This window comes from Bos taurus, chromosome 5 (genome assembly GCF_002263795.3).
Source record: "Bos taurus isolate L1 Dominette 01449 registration number 42190680 breed Hereford chromosome 5, ARS-UCD2.0, whole genome shotgun sequence".
NCBI classification, from domain to species: Eukaryota; Metazoa; Chordata; class Mammalia; order Artiodactyla; family Bovidae; genus Bos; species Bos taurus.
The window spans coordinates 35,686,390-35,714,239 of NC_037332.1; the positions used below are offsets into that span (position 1 = coordinate 35,686,390).

Below are 27,850 nucleotides of genomic sequence, written 5' to 3' on the forward strand. Positions count from 1 at the left end.
AAGACCTTATAATAACCCATACTGATCTGTGTTATTTTTATAAGGAGTTCTTGAGCTGTTGAGCTGAATGACTTCAAGATCTTATTGGCTATGCAAGAAGGCATTAGTGTTCATTAACATACTAACATACCCCACTTACAGGACAGTACTGAGAATACTATGGCTTTAGAAGTCCACCATGCTGTATATAAAAAATGGCACCAGTGACATGCAAGGCATAACATGTGGGTAGCTGCATGGTGTGGCAGAAATACCTAAGTGAAAGGACAGCATACCTGAGTGCCCACTGCCTCCAAGGTTAGTGTGGACACTAGTGTATGGCCAAAAGGAACATTAACTAGGGACCTGTGCTCTGAGAACAGTATTCTCATTTTGACTGTCACTCAGAAGCCATGTAAACTTGTACTAGAGGGATCTTTCAGAAACACAGATCTGATTAAATTAACCCTCTCCTAAAACCTTTCCCAGTTCCTATAGGATGAAGTCTAAATTTTTTAATTTGGCTCATGAAAAGTTTATCATCTTACTGATCTCTGCCACCTCTTTAATTTGTCTCTGGCATCTCCATTTCTCCAATTGTAAGTGACTGGGATTAGGTTAGATGATTTCTAAAGTTTCCTTTCAGGTCTAAAAATCTGTGATTCTGAATAATTACAAAGTCGGCCTCAGCTTTCAGATAGAATAAAAGGGAATTTATAAATTTCTGTTTGTAAAACAGCTCAGCTTGAATTATCCTAGGGCAAGAGAAGTTGTTCAAGTATAAAAAACACAATTTGCTTCTGCTTTTTAAGTTTGGTAGAGTACGATTGTATGTCCTCTAGAATTCTAGAGAATCAGATTCTTCAGTGCAAGCCTGCAGATCATGTTCTCTTTGTTAGAACTGTGAAGTATGTGGGCTGGTAATGATTTGAAAATCTCTAGCCTTTGTCTTATAGATGATTAAATTAAGGTCCAGTTAGATGAAGTGCCTGTTTGGTTTATAATAGAGTCAAAGACTAGAATCCAGGCTTCTTTATTCCCACTGCAGTGTTTTTCTATGATACAAGTATATTTCACCACCATGGCTTATGTTCACTATTCATACAAAAAGCCCACATCTAAGTAAATGCCTGTAGAGTGTCCTGAGAAAACAAAGGATTCGCATCTGCCAAACTGAGCTCCAGGTCAAGCCAGTGTAAACAAGGAAAGTTATCTTTTCTCCTTCCAGATGAAAAACCATGAAAGGATCCTTTGATTCATTCAGCAAATATTTAGTGAGGGCCAACCATTGTTCTAGAACAAACGCTCTATCCTCCCGAAATTCATATTCCAATAAATATAAACTACAGAAGGCGAAGAATTGATGCTTTTGAACTGTGGTGTTAGAGAAGACTCTTGAAAGTCCCTTGGACTGCAAGGAGATCCAACCAGTCCATTCTGAAGGAGATCAGCCCTGGGATTTCTTTGGAAGGAATGATGCTAAAGCTGAAACTCCAGTACTTTGGCCACCTCATGTGAAGAGTTGACTCATTGGAAAAGACTCTAATGCTGGGAGGGATTGGGGGCAGGAGGAGAAGGGGACAACAGAGGATGAGATGGCTGGATGGCATCACTGACTCAATGGACGTGAGTCTGGGTGAACTCCGGGAGTTGGTGATGGACAGGGAGGCCTGGCATGCTGTGATTCATGGGGTCGCAAAGAGTTGGACACGACTGAATGACTGATCTGATCTGATCTGACAGAAGGCAATGGCACCCCACTCCTGTACTCTTGCCTGGAAAACCCCATGGACGGAGGAGCCTGGTAGGCTGCAGTCCATAGGGTCACGAAGAGCTGGACAGGACTAAGCGACTTCACTTTCACTTTTCCCTTTCATGCATTGGAGAAGGAAATGTCAACCCACTCCAGTGTTCTTGCCTGGAGAATCCCAGGGACAGGGGAGCCTGGTGGGCTGCCGCCTATGGGGTCGCACAGAGTCGGACATGACTGAAGCGACTTAGCAGCAGCAGCAGCACAGATATATTAAGACTTCCCTGGTGGCTCAGCTGGTAAAGAATCTGCCTGCAATGTGGGAGACCTGGGTTTGATCCTGGGTTGGGAAGATTCCCTGGGGAAGGGAATGGCTACCCAATCGAGTGTTTTGGCCTGGAGAATTCCATGGACTGTATAGTCCATGGGGTCACAAAGAGTTGGACACGACTGAGCTATGTTCACTTCACAGATACATTAACAATAACTTACTAGGATACTTTTAGACCCTGACAAGTAGTATGGAGCAACTGGGGCTGGGGAAGAGTTACTTTAGATTTAGTAACCAACTGAGACTGCAACTTTTATTTATTCATGAACATTCTCCTCACCTTGATTATATGTTTCTTAATAAGTCCACAGTTGTACCTTACCAACTCTTGTGAGGTGTATTTTTCACTGCTACTTCTCCACCTTCCTCCTTCCAAATGCTTTAATGTCTTCATATCACAGCAAAGAAGATGCCTTTCTTATATTTGTTGGGCACTTAAGTCCATTTGTATTGTGTCTCCTATCCCATAAATGTATTTCTTTTTTTTCCTGCAGAAACTTCATTCAAATGGAATATTGTTTCTCAATATTTCATATTTTTGCTGCCTCTGCTGCCTACACCAGACTTGAATCTTTACAGTACTGTTTGAACACCTCTGTTTGACAGGAAACTCTAAATCAGTCACTTTAAACCTACTTCTTCAAAAGCCACCTTATGTCCTGACATACCACGCAGATTCTTTGGTTGCCTGTCCTTAGTCAACAACCATCCTTTTTTTGTTTTCTTTTGGCACATAGCATATAGGGCCTCACGTTGTTATTCATGTAAATATTATATGTCCTGGCTTCTTAAAGATAATTTCATTATTAACTCCAGTTGGGGTAGGGAATGAGTTCAGTTCAGTTGCTCAGTCGTGTCCAACTCTTTGTGACCCCGTGAACTGCAGCACGCCAGGCCTCCCTGTCCATCACCAATTCCCAGAGTTTACCCAAACCCATGTCACTGAGTCAGTGGTGCCATCCAACCATCTTATCCTCTATCATCCCCTTCTCCCTCCTGCCCTCAATCTTTCCCAGCATCACGGACTTTTCCAATGACTCAGCTCTTCACATCAGGTGGCCAAAGTATTGGAGTTTCAGCTTCAACATCAGCCCTTCCAATGAACACCCAGGACTGAGCTCCTTTAGGATAGACTGGTTGGATCTCCTTGCAGTCTAAGGGACTCTCAAGAGTCTTCTACAACATCATAGTTCAAAAGCATCAATTCTTTGGTGGTCAGCTTTCTTTACAGTCCAACTCTTACATCCATACATGACCACTGGAAAAACCATAGCCTTGACTAGACGGACCACTGTTGGTAAAGTAATGTCTCTGCTCTTCAATATGTTGTCTAGGTTGATCATAACTTTGTTTCCAAGGAGTAAGCATCTTTTAATTTCATGGCTGCAGTCACCATCTGCAGTGACTTTGGAGCCCAAAAAAATAAAGTCAGCCACTGTTTCCACTGTTTCCCCGTCTATCTCCCATGAAGTAATGGGATGCCATGATCTTCGTTTTCTGAATGTTGAGCTTTAAGCCAACTTTTTCACTCTCCTCTTTCACATTCAAAAAGAGGCTCTTTAGTAGTTCACTTTGTGTCATAAGGGTGGTGTCATCTGCATATCTGAGGTTAATGCTATTTATCCGGGCAATCTTGATTCCAGCTTGTGCTTCATCTAGCTCAACATTTCTTGTGATGTACTCTTCATATAAGTTAAATAAGCACGGTGACAGCCTTGACGTACTCCTTTTCCTATTTGGAACCAGTCTGTTGTTCCATGTCTAGTTCTAACTGTTGCTTTCTGACCTGCATACAGGTTTCTCAAGAGGCAGGTCAGGTGGTCTGGTATTCTCATCTCTTTCAGAATTTTCCACAGTTTATGGTGATCCACACAGTCAAAGGCTTTGGCATGGTCAATAAAGCAGAAATAGATGTTTTTCTGGAACTCTCTTGCTTTTTCTATGATCCAGCAGATGTTGGCAATTTGATCTCTGGTTCCTCTGCCTTTTCTAAAACCAGCTTGAACATCTAGAAATTCCTAGTTCACGTATTGCTGAAGCCTGACTTGGAGAATTTTGAGCATTACTTTACTAGCATGTGAGATGAGTGCAATTGTGCGGTAGTTTGAGCATTCTTTGGCATTTCCTTTTTTTGGGATTGAAATGAAAACTGACCTTTTCCAGTCCTGTGGCCACTGCTGAGTTTTCCAAATTTGCTGGCATATTGAGTGCAGCACTTTCACAGCATCATCTTTCAGGATTTGGAATAGCTCAACTGGAATTCTGTCACCTCCACTAACTTTGTTCGTAGTGGTGCTTCCTAAGGCCCACTTGACTTCACATTCCAGGATGCCTGTCTCTAGGTGAGCACACCATCGTGATTATCTGAATCCTGAAGATCTTTTTTGTATAGTTCTTCTGTGTATTCTTACCACCTCTTCTTAATATCTTCTGCTTTTGTCAGGTCCATACCATTTCTGTCCTTTATTGAGCTCATCTTTGCATGAAATGTTCCCTTGGTATCTCTGATTTTCTTGAAGAGATCTCTAGTCTTTCCCATTCCATTGTTTTCCTCTATTTCTTTGCATTGATTGCTGAGGGGGTGGGGAATAGTTATAAAATTATTTATGTCACTAAATATAAATTCCTAAATGTGGTCTAAATTAATTGATTCTCAGAACATATAAACACTGTTTTAAAAATAGTTACTCCTTATTAAATACACTTTGTATATGTTTCTGATATGTATCACCTCATAACATTATAATTTAAGTGTTATTTCTACAGTTAGAATTTGTCTTTTTTTGCCTCATGCAATAAATGGACCTCTCAGTGAAGAACAGAAAAGCCTGGTGTGCTGTAGTCTATGGGGCTGCAAAGAGTCAGACAGGACTTAGTGACTGAGGAGAAACTTTGCTCCCTCAGAGAAGCAGAGTTAAAGTCCTTTGGTACAGCTGAGCACATTAATAATCCCATATGACTCCTATTATGATCCTAAAACTCTGGAAGCAAATGAATTTTCATCATATTACCCAGGGTGCTTGCAATTTGGTTTTTTTAGACTGTAATTGAACATGATACTTTTCTTATTCATGCATGTGTGCTAAGTCGCTTCAGTTGTGTCTGACTCTTTGAGACCCTGTCTGTAGCCCGCCAGGTTCCTCTGTCCATGGAATTCTCCAGGTATTGGAATGGGTTGCCATGCACTTCTCCGGGGGATCATCCCAACTCAGGAGAACCCAGGTCTGAGGTCTCCTGCATTGGTAGGCATGTTCTTTACCACTAGCACCACCTGGGAAGCCCTACTTTCCTTATAGACCAGTGCAAACATATAGAAGTAGCAGGGGTAGATAGTGCTCCATGCGTGCTTGAGATGAATGCATATTCTAATTTTTTTGTAGTGTCCTGTAAACATGGATTAACTCCAATTAGTGTATTGTGTCATTTAGGACCTCTCTTACCTAAACATTTTCTGTCTGAAAGATCTGGCCATTGATATCAGTGAGGCATTAAGTTCTCCTACTATTATTGTATTCCTCTTAATTTTTCCCTTTACGTCTGTTTATGTATTTAGGTACTCCTATATTGGGTGCCTGTATGTTAATGAATGTAATATCCTCTTCTTGTATTGATTCTTTTATTATATAATGTCCTTCTTTACCTTTCTTTATGGACTTTTTTAAAAAGTTTATGTCCTCTGAGATGAGTATTGCCACCCCCGCTTTTTTGTCATTTCCACTTGTATGAAATATCTTTTTCCATCCTCTCACTTTCAATCAATGTGTCTTTCGCCCTGAAGTGAGTCTCTCATAGGCAGCATGTTGTAGATTCTTGTTTTTTTAATGTAATCTGCCACTCTGTATCTTTTGTTAGGCACATTTAGTCCATTGATATTTAACGTAAAGTACTTATTTCCATCTTAAACCCTATTTTCCAGGTCCAAAAGGATGTCAGCCACATCCTTTTTCAGGCTGTGTTGGCCATTATCCCTTTGATAGGGGTTACAACTGGTGTTGCAGTATCCAGAGAGTGCACTGATGTGTTGGACAAGGCCTCTTTACTCTGTGGCAGTCGCAGCCCTGTCAGGGGCCGGATCTGCTCCCCAGTTTTTGGACTAGAAGCCCTGAGAGTCAAGTTCAATAAGGCTCTGTTGCCCTTAAATGTTTGCTCTGTCCCAAAGGATGTGACTAGTGAAGTAAGAGACTCAGTGAACCTATGTGCTGCCCATGTAGGCATCCATGGTTTTGCCCAGAAGTAGCCCAAGGTTGCATCCCTTTCTCCGCTTTTTGCCCCAGACCTGGTTCTAGGCTGTGGTGTGGAGTGGGTTGGGGCTGGGGAATAGGATGCTCTGGCTGCAGGATTCAAGGTGTTTACGCTGCTTCCTGGAGTCTTGACTGCCTCTGTGGCAGACCTCTCCCAAGTCCTGTGTGCCCCAGATCTGGCTGCAAACTGTATGATGATATGGGTGGAACCAGAAGGCTCTGTCTGGAAATGAGGCTGCTATATACTCTTCCCCAGGGGCTGTCCACTCAAGACATGCATTTATCTGGCACCACCTGACAAAGTCCACTGCAACCAGACCTCTGCTCACCCTATGAGCTCTTATGATGGGCTTCAAGGCCAGACTTGCCCCCTTCATATGTGAGCCCACAGTGCGCCACGACTGGACCCAACTCCACTTGTATGAGCACTGATGATGGCTCCAATGCCAGTCCCACACCTGCCACGTGCATGCTGTGCTGACAGTGGGCTTCAAGGTTCGACCTGAACCACTCCCCAGGACCCCTGGGCTGTCTCCGTGCAGCTAGACTGAGTTCCCTCCAAGTGCCCTTCTGACTTGGATATAACACCTAGTCATGGAGTGCTAGCAGCCCTGCCTGGCACACATTTCAGGTGTTTGGGACTGTGGTGAGGGGGCAGCCGTCTGTTCTGTCTCTCTCCTCCATGATTACTAGCAAGCCAGCATGCACACACTCCTCATGAGCAAAGTCCAGGCCCTTCTAGTGCCAGCTGACCTCTTAGGTGGAAAGGGATCCTCCAGGACAAGGGGCTACATGTGGACTTTCTCTTCTTTACAGATCCTTCTCAGAGATGCCAGTACTGTCCTAATGCCTTTTTATTTTTCTTTTCTGTCCAACCTCATTATGTGGAGAGCTTTCCTGCAGCTTTGGTTCTATAAGAGATCTTCTTCAGTTTCTAGTTGACTCTCTGTGAAAATTCCTGTATATGGATGTATTTTTAATGTGTTTGTTGGAGGAGGTTAACCTCATGTCCTGCTACTTTGCCATCATGGTCCTTCCGAGTGATCCTTAACTCTGATTATGCATTAAACAAGGGGTTATCAAACTATGGCCTGTGGGCCAAATCTTATTCACCTTCCTATTTTATAAATAAAGCTTTATTGGAACATTGTCAGGCTCATTCATTTACAGATTGTCTATGGTTGCCTTCACTGCAACAACAGGAGTTAAGTAGTTGCAATAGAGAGCATATGGACACCCAAAGCCTAAAATATTTACTGTCTGGTTCTTTACTGAAAAATTCTGCTGAAAAATTTAATTTTACATTAAATTCTTCAACGAGAAGATTAAAAATAATATTATGTGTGTGTTCCATTACAGATAATTAAATAAGAATTTGGAGTGAGAGTTAGGAAGTCAGCACAAAAACTAATGGTTTTTAAAAGCATCTCAGTTAAGTATAATGTGTAGCCAGAGTTAAGAAACACAAACACATGATCTCTGCCCTTCAGTAGTATATTTGACTTACTGGAAAAAAGAAGCCTACAAAAATTAATAAAGGTAAAGTGGATATGTCTTTGATGGAAACATTCACAAAGTTCCAAGGGAGTATTACATAGGGAACATTTTACTTCATTAGGGAAGTTTTCACAGAGAGATAGTTAAACAGATTCTTGAAGGTTGAATTGATTGGTAGACAAGACCCACTGAGGTGGTGATAGAGAGAGAAGGAGACTAGAGAATGACATATGCAAAAGCACCTAAATATGAAAAAGAAAAAAAAAAAAAGAAAGAGCATGGCCCCTTCAAGAAATGACCAAAAGCTCGGTGTGGCCAGAGCACTGAGAATGAATAAAGAGTGAGGTCATAGAATGTAAAGTCAGGAAAATAATGGCCAAACTGGAAAGGGCTTTGTATGCTGCTTGTAATTTACTGTGTTGACTTTCATTTAGAAGTTGAATGGAAAATTGAGTCTCTCTAAACTTCAGTTTTTTTCATCTGTAAAATAAGTAGTTAGCCCAGATGATTGCCAGTGGTCCTTTAGCTCTAAAATATAGCTGCCTGAGAGACTCTGTCAGCTGCTTCTTTTGACACTCTCAGGAAGTATAGTTGAGTTTATATGAATGGCATGACTTTTGTGTAGTATGGGGTCATCTAGTTCTCTCCTATAATTGATGCATTTCTTTTAATAGTACAGATGAGGTCAGTGTTACTTTGTGGCTTCACCACAAGGATTTGAGAAAGTAGACTTCTAGAGGAGAAGCACCTTGCCTGGTCAATGCATTAAGGCCCTTAATAAAGAGTGCTACATAATGATAAAATACCTGTAAAATGCTTTATGTTCCGTGCAGAGAGAAACTGTAAAATGGGGACAGTTTTATTGTTAAAATTCATATTCTTCCCAATTAGTACTAGTGCTTATTATGACTTTGCACTCGCAAGTTTCTTCACTCAAAACTTGGAGTATGACAAGGTCCTACTGTATAGCACAGGAAACTCTGCTCAGTGTTATGTGGCAACCTGGATTGAAGGGGGTCTGGTGGAGAATGGATATGTATATGAATGGCTGAGCCCCTCTGCTGTCCCCTTGAAACTATACAACATTGTTAATCAGCTATACTCCAATATAAAATAAAATGTTTTAAAGAAATGTCACTTCATGTGGTAGTGATGCCATAACAATGTATAAAATTGCACAGAGTGGAGAGAGAGAAAACAGGTCAGGAACAAACCCCAGGAGGCACCAGCATTCACCTGGCAGGTAGAGGAAGAAGAGCTCCTTGGAGTCAGAGAAAGAATAATCAGAAGTATACATGAAATATGCAGTGAGATATGGCAGGATCCAAGGGACCAGAGTCCCTGGCAGGAGGTTATGACCAGCAAAGTATACCTGTGAACTAGACTAAGACGTTTCTTTCATTATAATACAGATCAAGAAAGCTTGTGGTTGGAGCAGTTCAAAAGACCTATGTTCACATGCTTTGATCTGCCAATTAATTATCTCTACGACTTAAGGAAAGTCCTTTAACCTTTCTGTGCCTCAAATCTCTCATCTGAAAAATGGAGATAATAGTTAAGCTCATTCTACCTACCTCAATAGGTTATTTGAGTTCTTTGAGGAAATGCATGTGAAATCCAGCCTATTGTGAACTAAACAGCATGTATGCATATAGTTATTTCTTATTTTTGATAGACAGTGATTGCTAATAAATGCTTGAAACTTAATGGTCTATGTGAAAGTGAGTGAAAGTTGATCAATGGTGTCCGACTCTTTGCGACCCCATGGGCTATATACTGTCCATGGAATTCTCCAGATCAGAATACTGGAGTAGGTAGCTGTTCCCTTCTCCAGGGGATCTTCCCAACCCAGGAGTCAAATCCAGGTCTCCCACATTGCAGGCAGATTTTTTACCACCTGAGCCACATGAGAAAAGCATAAATACTCCACTTTAATAAAGCTCTTTAAGTTGTAAAGAGTTTCTCAGATCAGTGAAGCATTATTTTTCCCAAGAACTCATAAGTCCTCTCTCACACAAGCATGTGGGGCTTCCCCCAACATCCTAGCAGCAACAGTGCTGGGCTGAGATTCAGAGGCCTTGCCCACCATCTTGTGCCATTCTTTGTTGTCAGCGTGCCACCCTCTCTGTGATTCTTTGATCTACTTCCCTTCTAGAAGGGAGGTCTACTTCCCTTCTAGAAGGGAGGTCTACTTCCCTTCTAGAAGGGAGGTCTACTTCCCTTCTAGAAGGGAGGTCTACTTCCCTTCTAGATGGGAGATCCTTGAAGACACATCATACCTTACCCATGCCCTTCTGTTTTCATCAATAAACCCCAGAACAATGCTTGGAACGAGGAAAGGGGAACATAAATATTCACTGAAAGAGGGGATAAATGAATAGTGGCCTCTAGCCTTAGCCTCCACCTCATTATAAGAGAACAAAATTAGATTATTAGTTTGCACTAAATCCTTAGAGCATTAATAGTTTCTTCAGACACATTAAGGAATACCAAGAAAACAATACTTAGAATATGAATTACTATGAAAGTTCTTCAATATGTTATCTTATTTTGCTGTTTTACAGCTTCTTATTTATATCAGGCTCTACACTGTAATTTCATCTCTGTTCAACACTTACTGGGATAGCTATATCTCTAATAAACTACATGTTGTTGGTTTCATATCTTTAAGTGAAGATTTTCAAGTACTGGTGTTTATTGAATATTTTATTTACCTCTTTCAGGGCCTCCCCAAGTGTACAGAATAGCCAGTGAATCAAAAAATAATATATGGTATGCTCAGTGATTGAAGCTTCTAAGACCCTAAGGCAGCCCAGTCTCTGTGTTCTGATTCATTTTATCATTCTATCTAGGTAGATGAATGGGCTGGATATTTTGAAATATATTTTAGAATGATGCAAGTTAGAATAAAAAGATATATTTTAAACTCCAACAAGAGCTGTTAGGAAAAAATATTATAGTTTTTGTCATTTCAACATCAAAGGTTTCTATTAAAAGAGATACTTTGACTACATTTTAAAAATTCTTCTCAATTAGTGACTTTTGCCCTCTCCCCACCAAAGAAAATTGTAGAAAAACTGTAATATTGGCCATGGTTGACCTCTTGCCCTGCTTTTTCTTCACAGACATTGATGAGTGTGCCGAAGGGCGCCATTACTGTCGTGAGAACACGATGTGTGTCAACACCCCGGGGTCCTTCATGTGCATCTGCAAAACTGGGTACATCAGAATCGATGATTATTCATGCACAGGTAAACAGTGGCTATTTGTGAAATAAATTACCTCTATGCCTTAAATTTACTTTTAAAAGTTTCTTCTAACTCAAGTATTTGGAGAAGCATGCTGTAAATACCCACTTACAACAAAACAAGTCATAAGTAAAAGCATATCTTCTTGATTTGATAGTTAATTCTGAATCTGTTCTAAGGAAATAACTATCTCCTTGCTCTGGATAAGAAATTCCTATTAGAAATATAAAGATAAACTGAAGAATAAAGTCATTAATATATAATTGTATACTTAAATAGTATTTATTAGTTCAGTTCAGTTCAGTTCAGTCACTCGGTCGTGTTCGACCCTTTGTGACCCCATGAACTGCAGCACGCCAGGCCTCCCTGTCCATCACCAACTCCCGGAGTTCACTCAGACTCAGGTCCATCAAGTCAGTGATGCCATCCAGCCATCTCATCCTCTGTCGTCCCCTTTTCCTCCTGCCCCCAATCCCTCCCAGCATCAGAGTCTTTTCCAATGAGTCAACTCTTCACATGAGGTGGCCAAAGTACTGGAGTTTCAGCTTTAGCATCATTCCTTCCAAAGAAATCCCAGGGCTGATCTCCTTCAGAATGGACTGGTTGGATCTCCTTGCTGTCCAAGGGACTCTCAAGAGTCTTCTCCAACACCACAGTCCAAAAGCATCAATTCTTCAGCACTCAGCTTTCTTCACAGTCCAACTCTCACATCCATACGTGACTACTGGGAAAACCATAGCCTTGACTAGATGGACCTTTGTTGGCAAAGTAAATGTCTCTGCTTTTAAATATGCTATCTAGGTTGGTCATAACTTTTCTTCCAATGAGTAAGCGTCTTTTAATTTCATGGCTTCAGTCACCATCTGCAGTGATTTTGAGACCAAGAAAATAAAGTCTGACACTGTTTCTACTGTTTCCCCATCTATTTCCAATGAAGTGATGGGACCAGATGCCGTGATCCTCGTTTTCTGAATGTTGAGCTTTAAGCCAACTTTTTCACTCTCCTCTTTCATTTTCATCAAGAGGCTTTTTAGTTCCTCTTCACTTTCTGCCATAAGGGTGGTATCATCTGCATATCTGAGATTATTGATATTTCTCCCAGCAATCTTGATTCCAGCTTGTGCTTCTTCCAGCCCAGCATTTCTCATGATGTACTCTGCATATAAGTTAAATAAACAGGGTGACAATATACAGCCTTGATGTACTCCTTTTCCTATTTGTAACCAGTCTGTTGTTCCATGTCCAGTTCTAACTGTTGCTTCCTGACCTGCATATAGGTTTCTCAAGAGGCAGGTCAGGTGGTCTGGTATTCCCATCTCTTTCAGAATTTTCCACAGTCCACACAGTCAAAGGCTTTGGCATAGTCAATAAAACAGAAATAGATATTTTTCTGGAACTCTCTTGCTTTTTCAATGATCCAGCGGATGTTGACAGTTTGATCTCTGGTTCCTCTGCCTTTTCTAAAACCAGCTTGAACATGTGGAAGTTCACGGTTCATGGTTCTCCTGGCTTGGAGAATTTTGATCATTACTTTACTAGCGTGTGAGATACTCAACACTAATTTGAATTCTATGGCATATCTGAAAAACAGCCCTTAAATAATATTTTTTCTACATGACAGTCACCTTTTAATAGAGAAATGATGACATAAATAATGTGATGTTTTCAGAAATAGATACTTGGTGTGCTAGGAAAAGGGAAAAACTTCATTCCTCTGGGAAGTGTGGTCGAGTACCTGCCTCAGAGAAGTTTTGCTTATGTTTGTGTCATGAAATATCACTCCCATCAGTACCATCCAGAGACCTGCTCAGGTGTATCTTGAGTGTTAATAATGTCTAAAGTCGGTCCTGGAATACAATAATCTATTCCCGTTATAGTCTATAGAATATGAAAGAAAACTGTGCTAGCAGAGTAGCTTGCAGAATATGGGGATTAAAGAAATGTAGGTGTGAAATATGACATTCTTTTGGCTTTTTTAAATAGAAGAAGCATATATATATTTATATATATGTGTGTGTGTACACATATATATATATATATATACACACACACACCATATTCTAGAAAAATGTAGAATCATAAAGCTGGAGAGCACTTAAAGTGTTATCTTGTCATTTTCACTCTACCTCCAACTTATAATTTTTATCAGGTGGATGTATAAACAATACTGAGAAGTTTCCAGGGAAGGACTCTATAATACTTCCTGGAAAAAATACAAAATCTATAATAAAAATGTTGCCTTTGTTAATGTGTATTCTTCCAAGTCTTCATTATTGTGATAATACTGCATACTCCAGATCTTTCTTGACTTAACAGTATGGTTATGTCTGCATGAACCCACCATAAATTGAAAATTTCTTAAGTTGATAATGTACTTAATGCATGTAAGCTTTCAAACATCACAGCTTAGCCTAGTCTACCTTAAATGCGTTCAGGACACTTACATTATCCTACAGGTGTGAATTTTCATTCAACTAACACAAAGCCTGTTTTATAATAAAATGTTGACTATCTCATGTAGTTTATTGAATACTATGATGAAAGTGAAAAGCAGCATGGTTGTAAATGTATCGGTTGTTTACATCGGCTCTCTACTGCTGCTCAGAATCACAAAAGTATCATGCTGCATATAGCTAGCCTGGGAAAAGATCAAATTCAGAAGTTTATTTACTACTGAATGTATATCATTTTTACACCACCATGAGGTCAAAAAAATCATTTATTGAACCATTGAAAGTGAGGACCGTCTATACTTGGTATCCTGTTTATTAGTTAGTGCACAGGGAAGGTCCTTCCTCTAAATTCAAGTATAGTATCTATAACACAGAACGATGAAAATAAATTGTAATGGGAAGTGCCTTCTTAATCTATGGAGAATAACCAAAGATACTCTGAAGATAGAAAATAGCAAAACCAATACAATATTGTAACGTTAAAAAATAAAAAAAATAAAATAAACACACACACACAAAAGAATTGCCAATGGATTTACAGATTCTTGCATTTTTGTTAGTTCATCCTAGGCATTTCCACAATATGGGAACAATTCTGCACTTTCTCTTTATAAAAAAATATCATCACACTGAGTGGCAAAGTATCCTGATGGAGTACTACAGAGATATTTTTCAACATAAAAAAGGGAATATAAAAGAACAAGTCTTAATAAATATATGAAGAATAAAATAAACAGTTTGCTATACTTTGGTAATATCAGTAAGTCTGAGTTTCAGTGTAATGAATAACAAAACTTTCTAAGATAAAACTATTCAGAGAGTGATATTTCAAGATGTGCTCATTAAAAATCAGTGTTAGCAATTTTCAAGAAGTCTGCTAATTTTTTGTCATTAGAGACTTAAAAAGCTTTGTACATTTTTGTATTTCCTAGTGATTCTTTTTGTTTTTCTCACAATCTTAAAAACTGTTAGAGATAAGTAAGGAAGAATACACAGCACAAAATTTGACATAGTGTTGAATGAGGAGTGTTTCTTCGGGGAGGGTATTTTCAAGACGTTCATTTCCATCCTGAGCCTCTCTGTTGGCTGTAAATCCTAGGGCTAGTTCAGCTGTCATCCCTTACAGAGCATCTCCTTCTTTGGCTCTAACTCTCCCAGTATATTTTCTTTCCAAATAAAATCCCACATTACTGTTTTTTTTTTTTTGACTACTTAGGGAGAATTTCCCTTAAGATTTCAAAGCATCTAATAATAATGGGATCGCAAAGAGTCGGACACAACTGAGCGACTGAACTGAATGATAAAAATGAACTGTTCCTTTGTTGGGATACCAACAAAGGTTGAAATCATCTTAGGAAAAGCTATCAAGGCCATGATTTTTTGCCTAAGGAACCAGAGCTAGGGATTTCACGATCTGGCAGATGCTAGAATGTGTTTCTTTATTGATGCACCAGCATTTCCAACAAGCTATTTCTATGCTTCCATCTAAAAGAGACTTTCTTGCCTCTGAAATTTCTATCTACTATGAGTAAGAATCCCATGGACAGAGGAGCCTTGCAGGCTGCAGTCCATGGGGTCGCAAGAGTTGGACATGACTTAGTGACTAAACCACCACCACATGAGAAGGTCTGCAAATTTGAGAATTTACATCCATACATAAAAGTTAGATTTTCTTGGGAATATGGGTGAATTTTATTTTGTCCTCCAGAGTCAGATGATCTTTGGCAAAACATTTTATGCTTTACCATGCGGGGTCAGCACATATTTAGGGTTCCTGTAAAGGAGTGCATTTTAAAATTCTCCCTCTGTGAATCTTTTCCTCCAGCCTTTCATATTAGCATCTGTACAAAAGGCTTGAAGAAATGACTCTTCTCTGATGTGGGTTTGCCTCATGGCTGAAAGCATCACAGCTGTACTTTTTCAAGAGCTCTCATAAGACCAGAGTAGGACTTTGTTTCTCTGAGAACATTAGGGTTTATTTTCTCTGAATATTAGAAACAGACATTCACATACTTGCAGGAGTAGGCCTTCCAGAATAAATGTCAAGACACCACTGCAGAGCTCTTCTCTGATGTTTGTGACTGAGCTCTTGAAGTTCTGAATTTTTTTTGCTTCTGTATCCACTCTTTAGTGAAGAGCACCCTGCCATAGCATGACAAGTGACATTGTCAACACTGTACCCAGCAGACACTCAAACGTGCTTACCCTATCCGAAAATAAATCATAGACGTTCTAATTTAAAGAAAAATCCAAGGCAATATGCGTCACTTTAGAGTCAAGGGCTTTGATCAATGAAAGAAGCCTTTTTTGTTTTTATAACCCTAAGTTCTGGCATAGAAATTATGTATAATACAGAGTATTCACCTTCCATAGTTGGTAGAATTGCACATTGTTTTTTTTTTTTTTCCCTGTCACTTTCAGATAATATGAGTTAGAGTTTCCTCATGATGAGATTTTAGAGATGGAAAAATTCTTGAGGATAATCTAGTCCTATCTCCTAACTTCCATAAATGAGGAAATTGTGGCTCAGAGAGATTAATTGCCTTCCTTTGGTCATGCAGTTAGTGGAAGGCAAAAGGGGGGGTCAGAGATAAGACTTCTTATTCTTAGTTCTTATGTTGTTCACCTATTGTGAACAATTCTATTTGTTCAATTTGTAACCACACGAAAACAAGTAAGGAGAAAAGATTTGTATTTTATCTACAATTGCATGATTGAATTTATAATGTTCAGTAGCTAAACTGCCTTTCTATAGATTGTTTCACTTCATTAAGTTCAACTCTAAAAGGAATTTTTCCCCTACAGATCTTATAGTAATGATCAGAAGTCAAGAGAAGAAATAGAAATTGTCACTTTCTGGGCCTCTGACTGTTTTGCAGTTTCATTGATGACTCAGTTGCACCATTTGCACACTTTATATTCTTAATAAAGTGTTGATGCCGCACTTTAAAATGCTTGTAAACTCATAAATTTTCCTTCCAGTGAGGGTTTTTTTCATGGTTAATACTTCATAGTCTCTATCCTCATGTTCCTTTCTATTCTGGAGAAAAACATGGGTCTACCTACAAGAAAAGAGAAAGTAAAGAAGGGAGGAAGAAAAGGAGGGAGGAAAAGAGGAAGGGAGGGAAGAAGGAAAGAAGGAGAAAAAACACAGAGGGAAGGGAAGGAAAAGGGTTTGGTTTGTACAAGCTGAGATGTTAGCAGTCCATTCTTTAATCTCTCTGATTATAAAAATAACTTAATTTTTATGCATAACAAAGTGTCTTGATTATCTCAACTAAGAGTTGGTGATCGACAGGGCAGCCTGGCGTGCTACAGTCCATGGGGTTGCAAAGAGTCGGACACAACTGAGCGACTGAACTGAACTGAATGCCTTTCTTGGTTCACTCGCATAAGCATTGATTAAATTGGAGACATCTTTCTGAATCTTATTAGCCCCCCTTTTTTTTCCTTTAAACTTTTAATTTTCTATTGGGATATATCCAATTGACAATGTTGTGGTAGTTTCAAGTGAATAGCGAAGGGATTCAGCCTTACATACACATGTATCCATTCTCCTCCAAACCCCTCTCCCATCCAGACTGGCACATAACATTGAATAGAGCTCAATGTGCTATACAATAGATCCTCATTGGTTATCCATTTTGAATATAGCAGTGTAGACAGTTCTTCTTGACACTAGTCTTGTGTAGTGGACAAAGAATAAGATAGTTCTGGTAATACAGATGGGGGTCACAGATTTTGGAATTATCAAAGGATAAAAATATCCTGAAGGAAAAGGTTTATTTCAGATTTTCATGATTTATATCTCTCTGCTTTGAGTATTCGGAGAAGGCAATGGCAACCCACTCCAGTACTCTTGCCTGGAAAATCCCATGGACAGAGGAGCCTGGTAGGCTGCAGTCCATGGGGTCACGAAGAGTCGGACATGACTGAGCAACTTCACTTTCACTTTTCACTTTCATGCATTGGAGAAGGAAATGGCAACCCACTCCGGTGTTCTTGCCTAGAGAATCCCAGGGGCGGTGAAGCCTGGTGGGCTGCCGTCTATGCGGTCGCACAGAGTTGGACACGACTGAAGCGACTTAGCAGCAGCAGCAGCAGCTTTGACTATTATAATGAAAAAATGGAGTTCTCATTCTTCTTTATGTTGATGAGCTTGTAAGCTTCCCAATCTTGTGTAGTTTTTTAGAGTGGGAGCAGGAATGGGGAGGGTAGACCATGCTACCACTGAGGAATGGAAAAGATCCTGCCCAACTTGGGGAGAAAATCGATCCTTTAGGGCAGTGGTATCCAAAAAGGGTGATTTTGCCTTCCTGCCTCTCAGAGATTATTTGACAGTGTGTGGACGTGTTGATGGTTACCACAGCTGTGCGAAAGGAGGATACTACTGGCATCTGACAGGTAGAAGCCAAAGACATGCTAAATATCCTATAATATTATTACACTAACTAACCTCTTTGAGGAAATTCTTATTTTTCTGGAACCCTTTCAACAGGGAGCTTTTGCTATGGTTATATTCCAACTAAGTCACTCATCTTTATCCTGCACAGGATATCCAGTATAAGACAGCTCCCCATAACAAAGAATTATATGACCCAAAATGTCCATGGTGCCAAGGTTGAGAAATCAGGGTCACCTCGTCAAAAATGTAGCATGTACACTTTCTTTTTAATTTCCCTTTTCCTCTGCTGTTTTTTTTTTTTTAGACCTTACATAGAGAGCCCTTCACTCAGTTCTTATGGTACCCAGTATCCTTTTATTGGCCTTTTGCCACAAAAGGGGCCCCTTCTTGATAAATCCAGCTCTCTCCCAAGTTCTTTTCTCTCTTTCTCTTATCAAAAACCTGTTCTTAAGCCTCACAGACATAGAAGGCAGACTAATGTTGCCAGTGGGAAAGGGAGTTGGAGAAGGGATGGACTGGGAGTTTAGGGTTAGCAGATGCAAACTGTTAGCAGATGGATAAGCAACAAGGTCCTACTATATAACACAGGGAACTATATTCAATATCCTGTGATAAACCATAAAGGAAATGAATCTGGAAAGGAATATATATATATATATATATATGTGTGTGTGTGTGTGTGTATGTGATGTGTGTGTGTGGGTGTAACTGAATCACTTTGCTGTAGAGCAGAAATCAATATAGTATTGTAAATCAACTATACTTCAATAATTAACATTAAAAAAAAACAAAAAAACTGTTCTTAGCTTAACCTAGGGGAATGTGGCAGAGGGGTTTCTTCAGATCAGATCAGATCAGATCAGTCGCTCAGTCGTGTCCAACTCTTTGCGACCCCATGAATCACAGCACACCAGGCCTCCCTGTCCATCACCAACTCCCGGAGTTCACTGAGACTCACGTCCATTGAGTCAGTGATGCCATCCAGCCATCTCATCCTCTGTTGTCCCCTTCTCCTCTTGCCCCCAATCCCTCCCAGCATCAGAGTCTTTTCCAATGAGTCAACTCTTTGCATGAGGTGGCCAAAGTACTGGAGTTTCAGCTTTTGCATCATTCTTTCCAAAGAAATCCCAGGGCTGATCTCCTTTAGAATGGACTGGTTGGATCTCCTTGCAGTCCAAGGGACTCTCAAGAGTCTTCTCTAACACCACAGTTCAAAAGCATCAATTCTTCGGCGCTCAGCCTTCCTCACAATCCAACTCTCACATCCATACATGACCACAGGAAAAACCATAGCCTTGACTAGACGAACCTTTGTTGGCAAAGTAATGTCTCTGCTTTTGAATATGCTATCTAAGTTGGTCATAACTTTCCTTCCAAGGAGTAAGTGTCTTTTAATTTCATGGCTGCAGTCACCATCTGCAGTGATTTTGGAGCCCAGAAAAATAAAGTCTGACACTGTTTACACTGTTTCCCCATCTATTTCCCATGAAGTGATGGGACCGGGTGCCATGATCTTCGTTTTCTGGATGTTGAGCTTTAAGCCAACTTTTTCACTCTCCACTTTCACCTTCATCAAGAGGCTTTTGAGTTCCTCTTCACTTTCTGCCATTAGGGTGGTGTCATCTGCATATCTGAGGTTATTGAGATTTCTCCTGGCAATCTTGATTCCCGCTTGTGTTTCTTTCAGTCCAGCGTTTCTCATGGTGTACTCTGCATATAAGTTAAATAAACAGGGTGACAATATACAGCCTTGACATACTCCTTTGCCTATTTGGAACCAGTCTGTTGGTCCATGTCCAGTTCTAACTGTTGCTTCCTGACCTGCATACAAATTTCTCAAGAGGTAGATCAGGTGGTCTGGTATTCCCATCTCTTGCGGGTTTCTCAGGGCCCCTCAAATGGCACTGTCCTGCTGCCTCCCCACTGTGCACTGACCCTAACTGCCTCCATTGTTCCAGAGCTACTAATTCTGGCTTTGGTCCTTGTCACATATCACGGAAAGTTCATAAAGTGTCTAAGCACAAGAAATTCTACTGGATACTTGATTTTTGTTGTTAAATACAGAGCCTCCTCTGGTGTTCCCCAAAGAGTTTTACTTCTTAAAGTACTTAACTCTTTATAGCATTGAATACTCCTAGTGCTTACATTTTATGATCTCATTATTGCGGTTACGTCTTTTTCTCTAACATGGCCCATACTGACTTCTTAAAAAATCATTACCATCCTTTTCAGGTTTTATTACTGTTGATTTTCTAACATTTTCAAGAGTTTTGGACGCTATTTGACATACACAGAAGGTTACAAAGGATTTACTACTAAGCAACCAAAGCAAAGATTTTAAGTCTGCTATAACCCATGCATGCCCCTTCCGCAAATAGTTGTCTCTTTTGTGTGTGTTTGTTTGAATCCCCTATTAATTAATGCTAGAAAAGGTAATTTCCTTAAAGTGCTTAGAGAGGTAAAACACCACATAATATTATTCTTTTTCATCCTGCAGTCTTCCAAAAAGAATTTAAATTGAAGTTGATCATTTATTTTATGGATCTACAATAATTTTTTTTTATCATCTGCTTTAATATGGCTCTCAGTGGATTTATCAAAATCACAAGTACAGAAGAAAATAGATAATTCATTGTGCGTGTAGCATGATAATTACTGGTATATAAATTGTGAAGGAAGTACAAGTATTGTGGACAATGGCAGAGAGGATAGGAGGCCAGGAGAAGCACAGATCAGAGACAACGATGGTAAAGAACAGGAAGTAAAAATATGCGTTATCAGCGCTCACAAAAATCCTAAATAAAGTAATTTTAATTATAAAAGGCCTTGGCTCTTAGTAAAATACCTAGCACAGAAGAAGTCTTTAATAAAGTTAGCTACTATCATTGTTGTTGTTGCTATTGTGATTAGAGAAGTGATCCTCTTGAGGAAATGTCTTATTTCCCTAGGACTTTTTCAACAGGGCACTTCTCTTTGGTTATTTTTCAATAGAATTATTTTTGTTATTATTATAAACAGATAGATTTGCTGGAGCAATAGATTCAATGTATTTTTATTTATTCAACTGACTTATTATGTACCTAGGAATTGGAGCTTAAAAAAGAAAAGAGAAACCTTGGTGTAACTGAATAGCACTCTATCTGGAAGTTAGAAAAGCTCCTTCCATAGGAGGATTTGTTGTACTTCCTAAGATCAGGGAGGTTCCTCAGATTGTTCTTGAGAATGAATGCTAGATGGGGATACCCAGGGGCTAGATAGCTGCATCCAGGCCTTACTGTGGATACTAATCTGCCCAGAGTAGAAATATGGCCTGTAGAGAATTAGTGAGTCTGGTCAGTTCTCAGGCAGGGCAGATTTTATGAGCCTGGACGCTTCCATGTGGATTTCTTTTCTAAAGACACACAATCAATGATCAGACAATCCTACCATCTGGCCACTAGTTGCCATGACTATTGGGAAAGACTTTTGCATTTTTATGAGCAGTCATTCCAAATTTTCCTTTTCTGGAATCAACATTACAAAATATGATACAATTGTGGTATATTTCATTAAACATGTAAAATAAGATTTGGGGTTTTAAATTTAAAAATACAGCCTCTAATGCTAATAGCTGCCTCTTTCATCTCCTACAGTTCCTTATATATTCTTATGCTGTATAGTTAAATTATTGAGTAATTTGAAAATCTAAACATGATTACAAAATTGAATTAAAATACCAAGCCTCAGGACTCAAAGAATTAATAATGAAAAGCAGTTTTTTAAGCAAACATAATCAAGAAAACTTCTCTAGAAGAATGTGTACTGTGGTTACCAGGAAGGGTTAATGTTTAGAAAACTTCAGACCACATTTGGAAAACTTACAGAGAACAGAAGTGAGACACGTCTGCACAGTGAGTGTGGAGGCCAAGGCAATGTGCTTATCTCTCTTCTGAAACACATATGTGCATGCATACAATTAGCAGTCAGCTCAAAATGGAACAGGCTCAAAGGCTCAGGGAGCTGAACTGCCTTTTTCAAGATGAAAAGCTTGAAAAAGGAGTCTGTGCTATCTGAATCTGTCAGTGAGTGGGGGTTGCACACCAGCGCCAATATTGTGGTTTCCAGGCTTGTCAGAGCCTTTATGCAGCATCTCAGCCCAGCCGTCGTATCCATGTATGGCCTCCAGCCCGGCTGTGGTTTGATCAGAGAGCACACCCAGTGGTGTGCGTCCACACAAGCTTGCCTCTGTACAAGGTCATCCGAGCACTGAAGTGATGGGAGCTGCCTCATTAAGCAGACTCACTGGCTTTGACTTGGTTGGTAAACCCTAATTCACCTTTGTCCTAAATGGATTATTATTTGAGTTTTAGTATGAGATTTTTATGTGTAAAGCACAGAGCTGAAAACTCAGAGGGGAATACAAAGATTATACATGCCAGGAATGGAAGAATAGTGGTGTCTTAGCAACAGACAACCTGTGGGGGACAGGATTATTGAAATTGAGGTTTAAGAGATGCCTTTCACATCCTTGCTTGATTGTTGGCTTTGGCACTCTAGCCAGAATGGAAGTGTGGCCTTCCTTCTGCCTCTTCACTGCATGCTCCGTGGAACAGAGTTCACCTGGCTCTGCTGCTGATCTAGTCTTGCAGTGGCTGTGTATCCTCCTGGTGACACATCCTGTGTTCCCCTTTTCTCCTCAGGCCACGGCGCCTTTGCAGTATCACGTTCAGGTCACGGGTTTGGACTCGGAGAGTGAGCTTCTTCTCTCAAATCCGGACCTCTTCTCTCCTGTGTGCCTCTGCCGGGTAACAGCAGAGCCTCACTCACTGTTTGGATGATACTTTCACTAGTCTATCTGTTGCCACCTATTTCAGTGATTGTTAGCTTTCTTTAGATAACTTCTGATACCACATAGAGGCTTTCTTTGCTTAAACTAAATTCTGTCAGAGGGACTAACATTGTTATTAGTTATCTACTGTTGCATAAGAAACAACCCCCAAGTTTAACAGCTTAAAATAGCCCACATTTATTGTCTTACAGTTGGTGGGTTAGGTATCTGGGCATAGAATAGCTGGATTCTTTTTTTCGGGTCTTTCACATGGCTACAGTCAAGGTGTGCACCAGGGCTGGGGAAGGGTTTTTCTCTAACCTTACCTTTGTAGTTGGGGGATTCAGTTCCTTCCTGGCTGTTGACCATTAGTTTCCCTCGGTTCCTTGCCATAGGGCCCTTTCCAACATGGCGGCTTGTTTCATCAAAACCAGTCAGAGAAAGAACCTGCTGGCAGGACAGAATCAACACCTTTTGTGACCCAACCAAAGAAATGACATCATATGACTTTTACTAAAGTGTATTCATTAGAAGCAAATCACTGAGATCCAGCTCATTCTAAAGAGGGAAATTACACAAAGCCATGTGTATCACGAGATGGAGATCAGTGGAAACTCTCTTAAAGGCTGCCTACTGCAGACATTAAATGTTATCAATAGTTAACTAACCCACTTCAGCTCTCCAGGTAGAAAAATAAGAGTCATGAATGAAGAGTAAAATGTGTTGTGTTATAACTGTGTGTGAATGATTGTGAAAAACTCAAGATGTCAGACATTTCTTTCACTTTTCTTGGCAACAGAGTTTTGATCTGGGTGCATAGTAGGGTCCAGTTTAATAGAAGGAGATGGTGTAAATGAATCATTACTGTACTTTGTGGTATATTCTATAACAAAGGGAAGCACAGAGAGCTGTGGCCAGCTCAGCAGGGCCAGTGAGTAGTCCGGTTTAAGCCTGGTTTGGGGCAGGCATCACCAAGTGACATTTTAAATTGAGGTTTTTAAGGATGAACAGACATTTCAGGAGAGTGAAAGAAGGAATTTCAGGAAGAAGGAAGAGTAAGTACAAAAGTATAGGTTGTTTATAATGGCAAGTTTAGTATGAATGGAATTGTTAGTGATAAAGCCAGCAAACTCTGGAAATTCTAAGACACATTTTATAGTTTCTAAAACATTTCACTCAGCCTCTGTACCTTCTAATTGAGATGTGCACATTGAAGCATCGGTATTTTACTTTGTTTTTGTTTTATGTTATTTTTCTTTTCTGCTGTGAAAATGATTATTAAATTGATGATACTTCTAACAATCAATGCAGAGCTAGAATCAAGGTGATAGGATATTTCATTTCAAAGAAGACAGAATGCTTTGTCAGGATTCTTGGAACTCCATGAAAGCATATTTTCAGTGTGGTCTGATGAGAGCTGAATTTAGAATTTTTTTAGAACAAAATCATAACCATTGAGTCACTACCTGAGGCATTTTTATACAATAGATTTGAGCATACATATCCCTTAAATGTTAGGAAATGCAACAACAACAAGGAAAAAGACAGGAAATGGCTAAGTGTTCCACAGAGCTTCTCTCTTTAGTTGGTCCAAAGCAAATCTTAATCTTCTCTCTAGCCTCCTCGTCTCCACAAATATTTTAAGGTATTTTAGTATGGATACTAGCTCATCCAGATTTCTTGGATCTGAGTCTTGGTTCTGCTGTCTGCTAGCTGTGATCTTGAGCAATGTACCTAACCTCTAGGCTTCATTTTCTTCATATTTAAAATGGGGTGATGTTGCATACCTTACACGTTGTTTTTAGAACCAAATGAGGTGAAGCATGCAAAATCATCAGTATAACAGCCGAAACGTAGGAAGCATTTAGAAGTGATAGTTATCTTTGTTCCTAGTTGTGGTAAACAGAATAATGTCCCTCCAAAGATGTCCACATCCTCATCCTGAGAACCTTTAAATATGTTCATTTACATGGCAAGAAGGATTTTGCATATCTGATTAAGGTTAAAGGCCTTGAAATGAGGAGATCATCCTGGATCATCTGGGTAATTTCAATCTAATCACACTAGTCCTTAAAAGACAAGAGTTTTGCCTGGCTATTGTCAGTAGAAGATGTGTCTATGGAAGGATGGTCAGAGACTTGTAACATTACTGGCTATGAACATGAAGTGGGTCAGGAGCTGGGAAACACCTGGAGGAAAAAGTGAACAGAGCTTCCAAAAAAGAATGCAGCCCTCTAGACATGTTGATTGTAGTCTGGTCGGACTCATGACCTATAGAACTATAATATAATGAATTATGTCATTTCAAGTCATTGAGTTGAGAGTTTGTTATGGTGATAATAGAAAACTAACATATTATTATTAGCTCACACTGTTGAATTGTCCAAAACTATATTTAAAAATGATTCTCAGTTCCCATCTCTTTTCTAATTGTTGAGCAGTAATTCAATTACAGTAATTCTGGAGCAAGTCTGGTGTTTATGGAGAGAGTTAGGAAGATAGTCTGTTACACAAAGGGGATCCAGTTCATATTTATCCCTGAATTCCTCACTTTAATGATTGAGTTGCTTTTTTCATATTCAGTTTCTGGTGTAAAAGTTCAGGGTGCCCCTTATTTTAAAAGACATTTTTCTAGTCTAATTCTAAAGAACACAAACACATGTACAAACACACAGAATTATGCAGAAAGATCAAACCAATCAATCCTAAAGACAATCAGTCCTGAATATTCATTGAAAGGACTGATGCTGAAGCTAAAGCTCCAATACTTTGGTCACCTGATGCAAAGAACTGACTCCTTAGAAAAGACCCTGATGCTAGGAAAGATTGAAGGCAGGAGGAGAAGGGAATGACAGAGGATGAGATGGTTGGATGGCATCACCGATGCTATGGACACGAGTTTGAGCAAGCTTTGGGAGTTGGTGATGGACAGGGAGGCCTGGCGTGCTGCAGTCCATGGGGTCACAATCAGTCACACATGACTGAGCGACCAAACTGAGCTGAGGCTATACATTTACCCAAACACAGTAAATCCAATGATAATATAGTACATTTCTTATCTGCCTACTTTTTAAAAGATTATTAACTTCATAATATGAAGAAAGTTGGCAGATAATAATTTTGAAAGTACTATTTTTAAAGTACATGTGTAGACTTAGTTGTTGGGGGATTGCTGCTGCCACAGATCTTTGGAATGGAATGCAGGGTGGTTGAGAATGACCTTTATATTCAGGAAGGCTCCACGCCAGCAAGACTATATCTGAGTCACAAATCAGTGACCAGAATTGGCTCTCAGGTTTGATATATTTGGCTTTGGGGACATTTTAATGATTCAACATTTAAACAGTCAGATGATTTCATTATGAAAATCAGGAATTCCAGCCAGATTTTCAGATGGTTCTCCATTAATTTTGGGTCTGTGTCACTGCACCTCAATTATCAAATGCAGCTGCCTAGTAGCAGCAACCCTCTTAGGAGGAGAGGGTTTCCCCATTCATTCAAAGTCCTCATTTCCCACTCACTGAGACTCAGCAGTTCCAGTAAGAAAACTGATGTCTGAATATCAGAATTCCTATAGCCAGGCTGCCTCATCCGTTTACTTTACCATGAATTAGAGTATTTTTAGTTTGCAGCCTATGATTTACAGTATTAAAGTGATCATAAGTATGGTCATTTTAAGCCATAGAGATTTTAATACAGAAATAATGTCAAAGGTTTGGTTTTTTTATGAGTCATGTTCCTACCAAATCCATAAATCACATTGACATAAACCTCAGGAAAACCATCAGACACTTCAATAAATTTTGAATACATCTATATTGGTTTTCCTTGTGAAATTAAATAACCTTAAATAGTTCATTGGCAGAACTGATGCTGAAGCTGAAACTCCAGTACTTTGCCACCTCATGCGAAAGTTGACTCATTGGAAAAGACCTTGATGCTGGGAGGGATTGAGGGCAGGAGGAGAAGGGGACGACAGAGGATGAGATGGCTGGATGGCATCACCGACTCTATGGGCATGAGTCTGAGTGAACTCCAGGAGTTGGTGATTGACAGGGAGGCCTGGCGTGCTGTGATTCATGGGGTCGCAAAGAGTCGGACACGACTGAGCGACTGAACTGAACTAAACTGAAATAGTCATGTCACATGCAGAATATGTATGCCATTCTAGTGTAGTATCAAATAGTTGGCCAATTTTTAAAACTCCTAAAAATTGAGTTCATTACAAAGTTTATACAGAACAAATTGTTTAGAACAAAAAAACATAAAATTTGGTGATAAACTGGAAAAGAGCCATGGAAGTGAAACTGATGTGAATAATAGATGTTGTTTTCTAATGGCCAGTTTATTCTTTGATGATGTAATATTTTTCAAAAAGGGGTAGCAGTCAGTGGCGTGTAAGGAGATAATAAGGTGTTGCATAGAATGTAACTATCTAAGGGAATATAAAACCTAGATTCAGTTTGCAGGATTTCACTCTGAATTAATCAGTGAAAGAGGCTATTACCAGTTGCAAGTCCTCTGCTAGAGGAGCTGGGCCAGGGTCTTTTGGCATTAGCTTAGCTGATATTAATGATGCTTTTGATTTTGTTTGCCTTCTGTTTATACACATAACAAGTCCTTTATTAGCCCTCCTTTAGCAGTAAAGCCTTCCACATTTCTATGCAGAACCTGAGCCCGATGATAAACAGCTAAGAGCGAAGGGGCAGAGAGCCTTGTGTGGCTGTCTACCAGTTGTCCTCGTGGCCACAGGCAACTCTCAGCCTTTCTGCATCTCAGTTTTCTGTCAGCAAACGGGGTGGGGGGCGGGGGGAATATGATTTGTGTGTATGTGGTCAACGCTCTTAGGTGCAAGTAATAGAAAAAACTCTGGCTCTCTTAACCTTAAAGGGATTTCCTGGAAACGTTTGTACAGCCTGAGAAGCAGTCTGTAAAATGTGCAGAGACCAAGGCATTACTGGAGGCTTCAAAGCTCTAATGGTTTTCTCAGGAAGGGGCAATTGTAAGATGTTGTTACCCATTGCTAGGGGACCACTACAGGATATGGAGTGAGAATGCACAGCACTGAAAGGTAAAGCTAACTCTCTCGCTGCTTCCAGCCACTCTGCATTCCAAATTCCTGGGCAGAAGCAGGTGGTT

General features: G+C 39.8%; 1 protein-coding gene across 4 annotated transcripts in view; it reads left to right on the plus strand.

Moving 5' to 3' along the window:
- Window positions 1-27,850, plus strand: part of NELL2 (neural EGFL like 2) — a 464,213-nt gene that overhangs the window by 288,906 nt on the left and 147,457 nt on the right. For all 4 annotated transcript variants that reach the window (XM_024991811.2, XM_059886477.1, XM_005206382.5 and 1 more), the window contains one exon: window positions 10,924-11,049. In XM_024991811.2, the coding sequence (XP_024847579.1) occupies window positions 10,924-11,049 (126 nt within the window). The remainder of the gene's footprint in view (window positions 1-10,923; window positions 11,050-27,850) is intronic.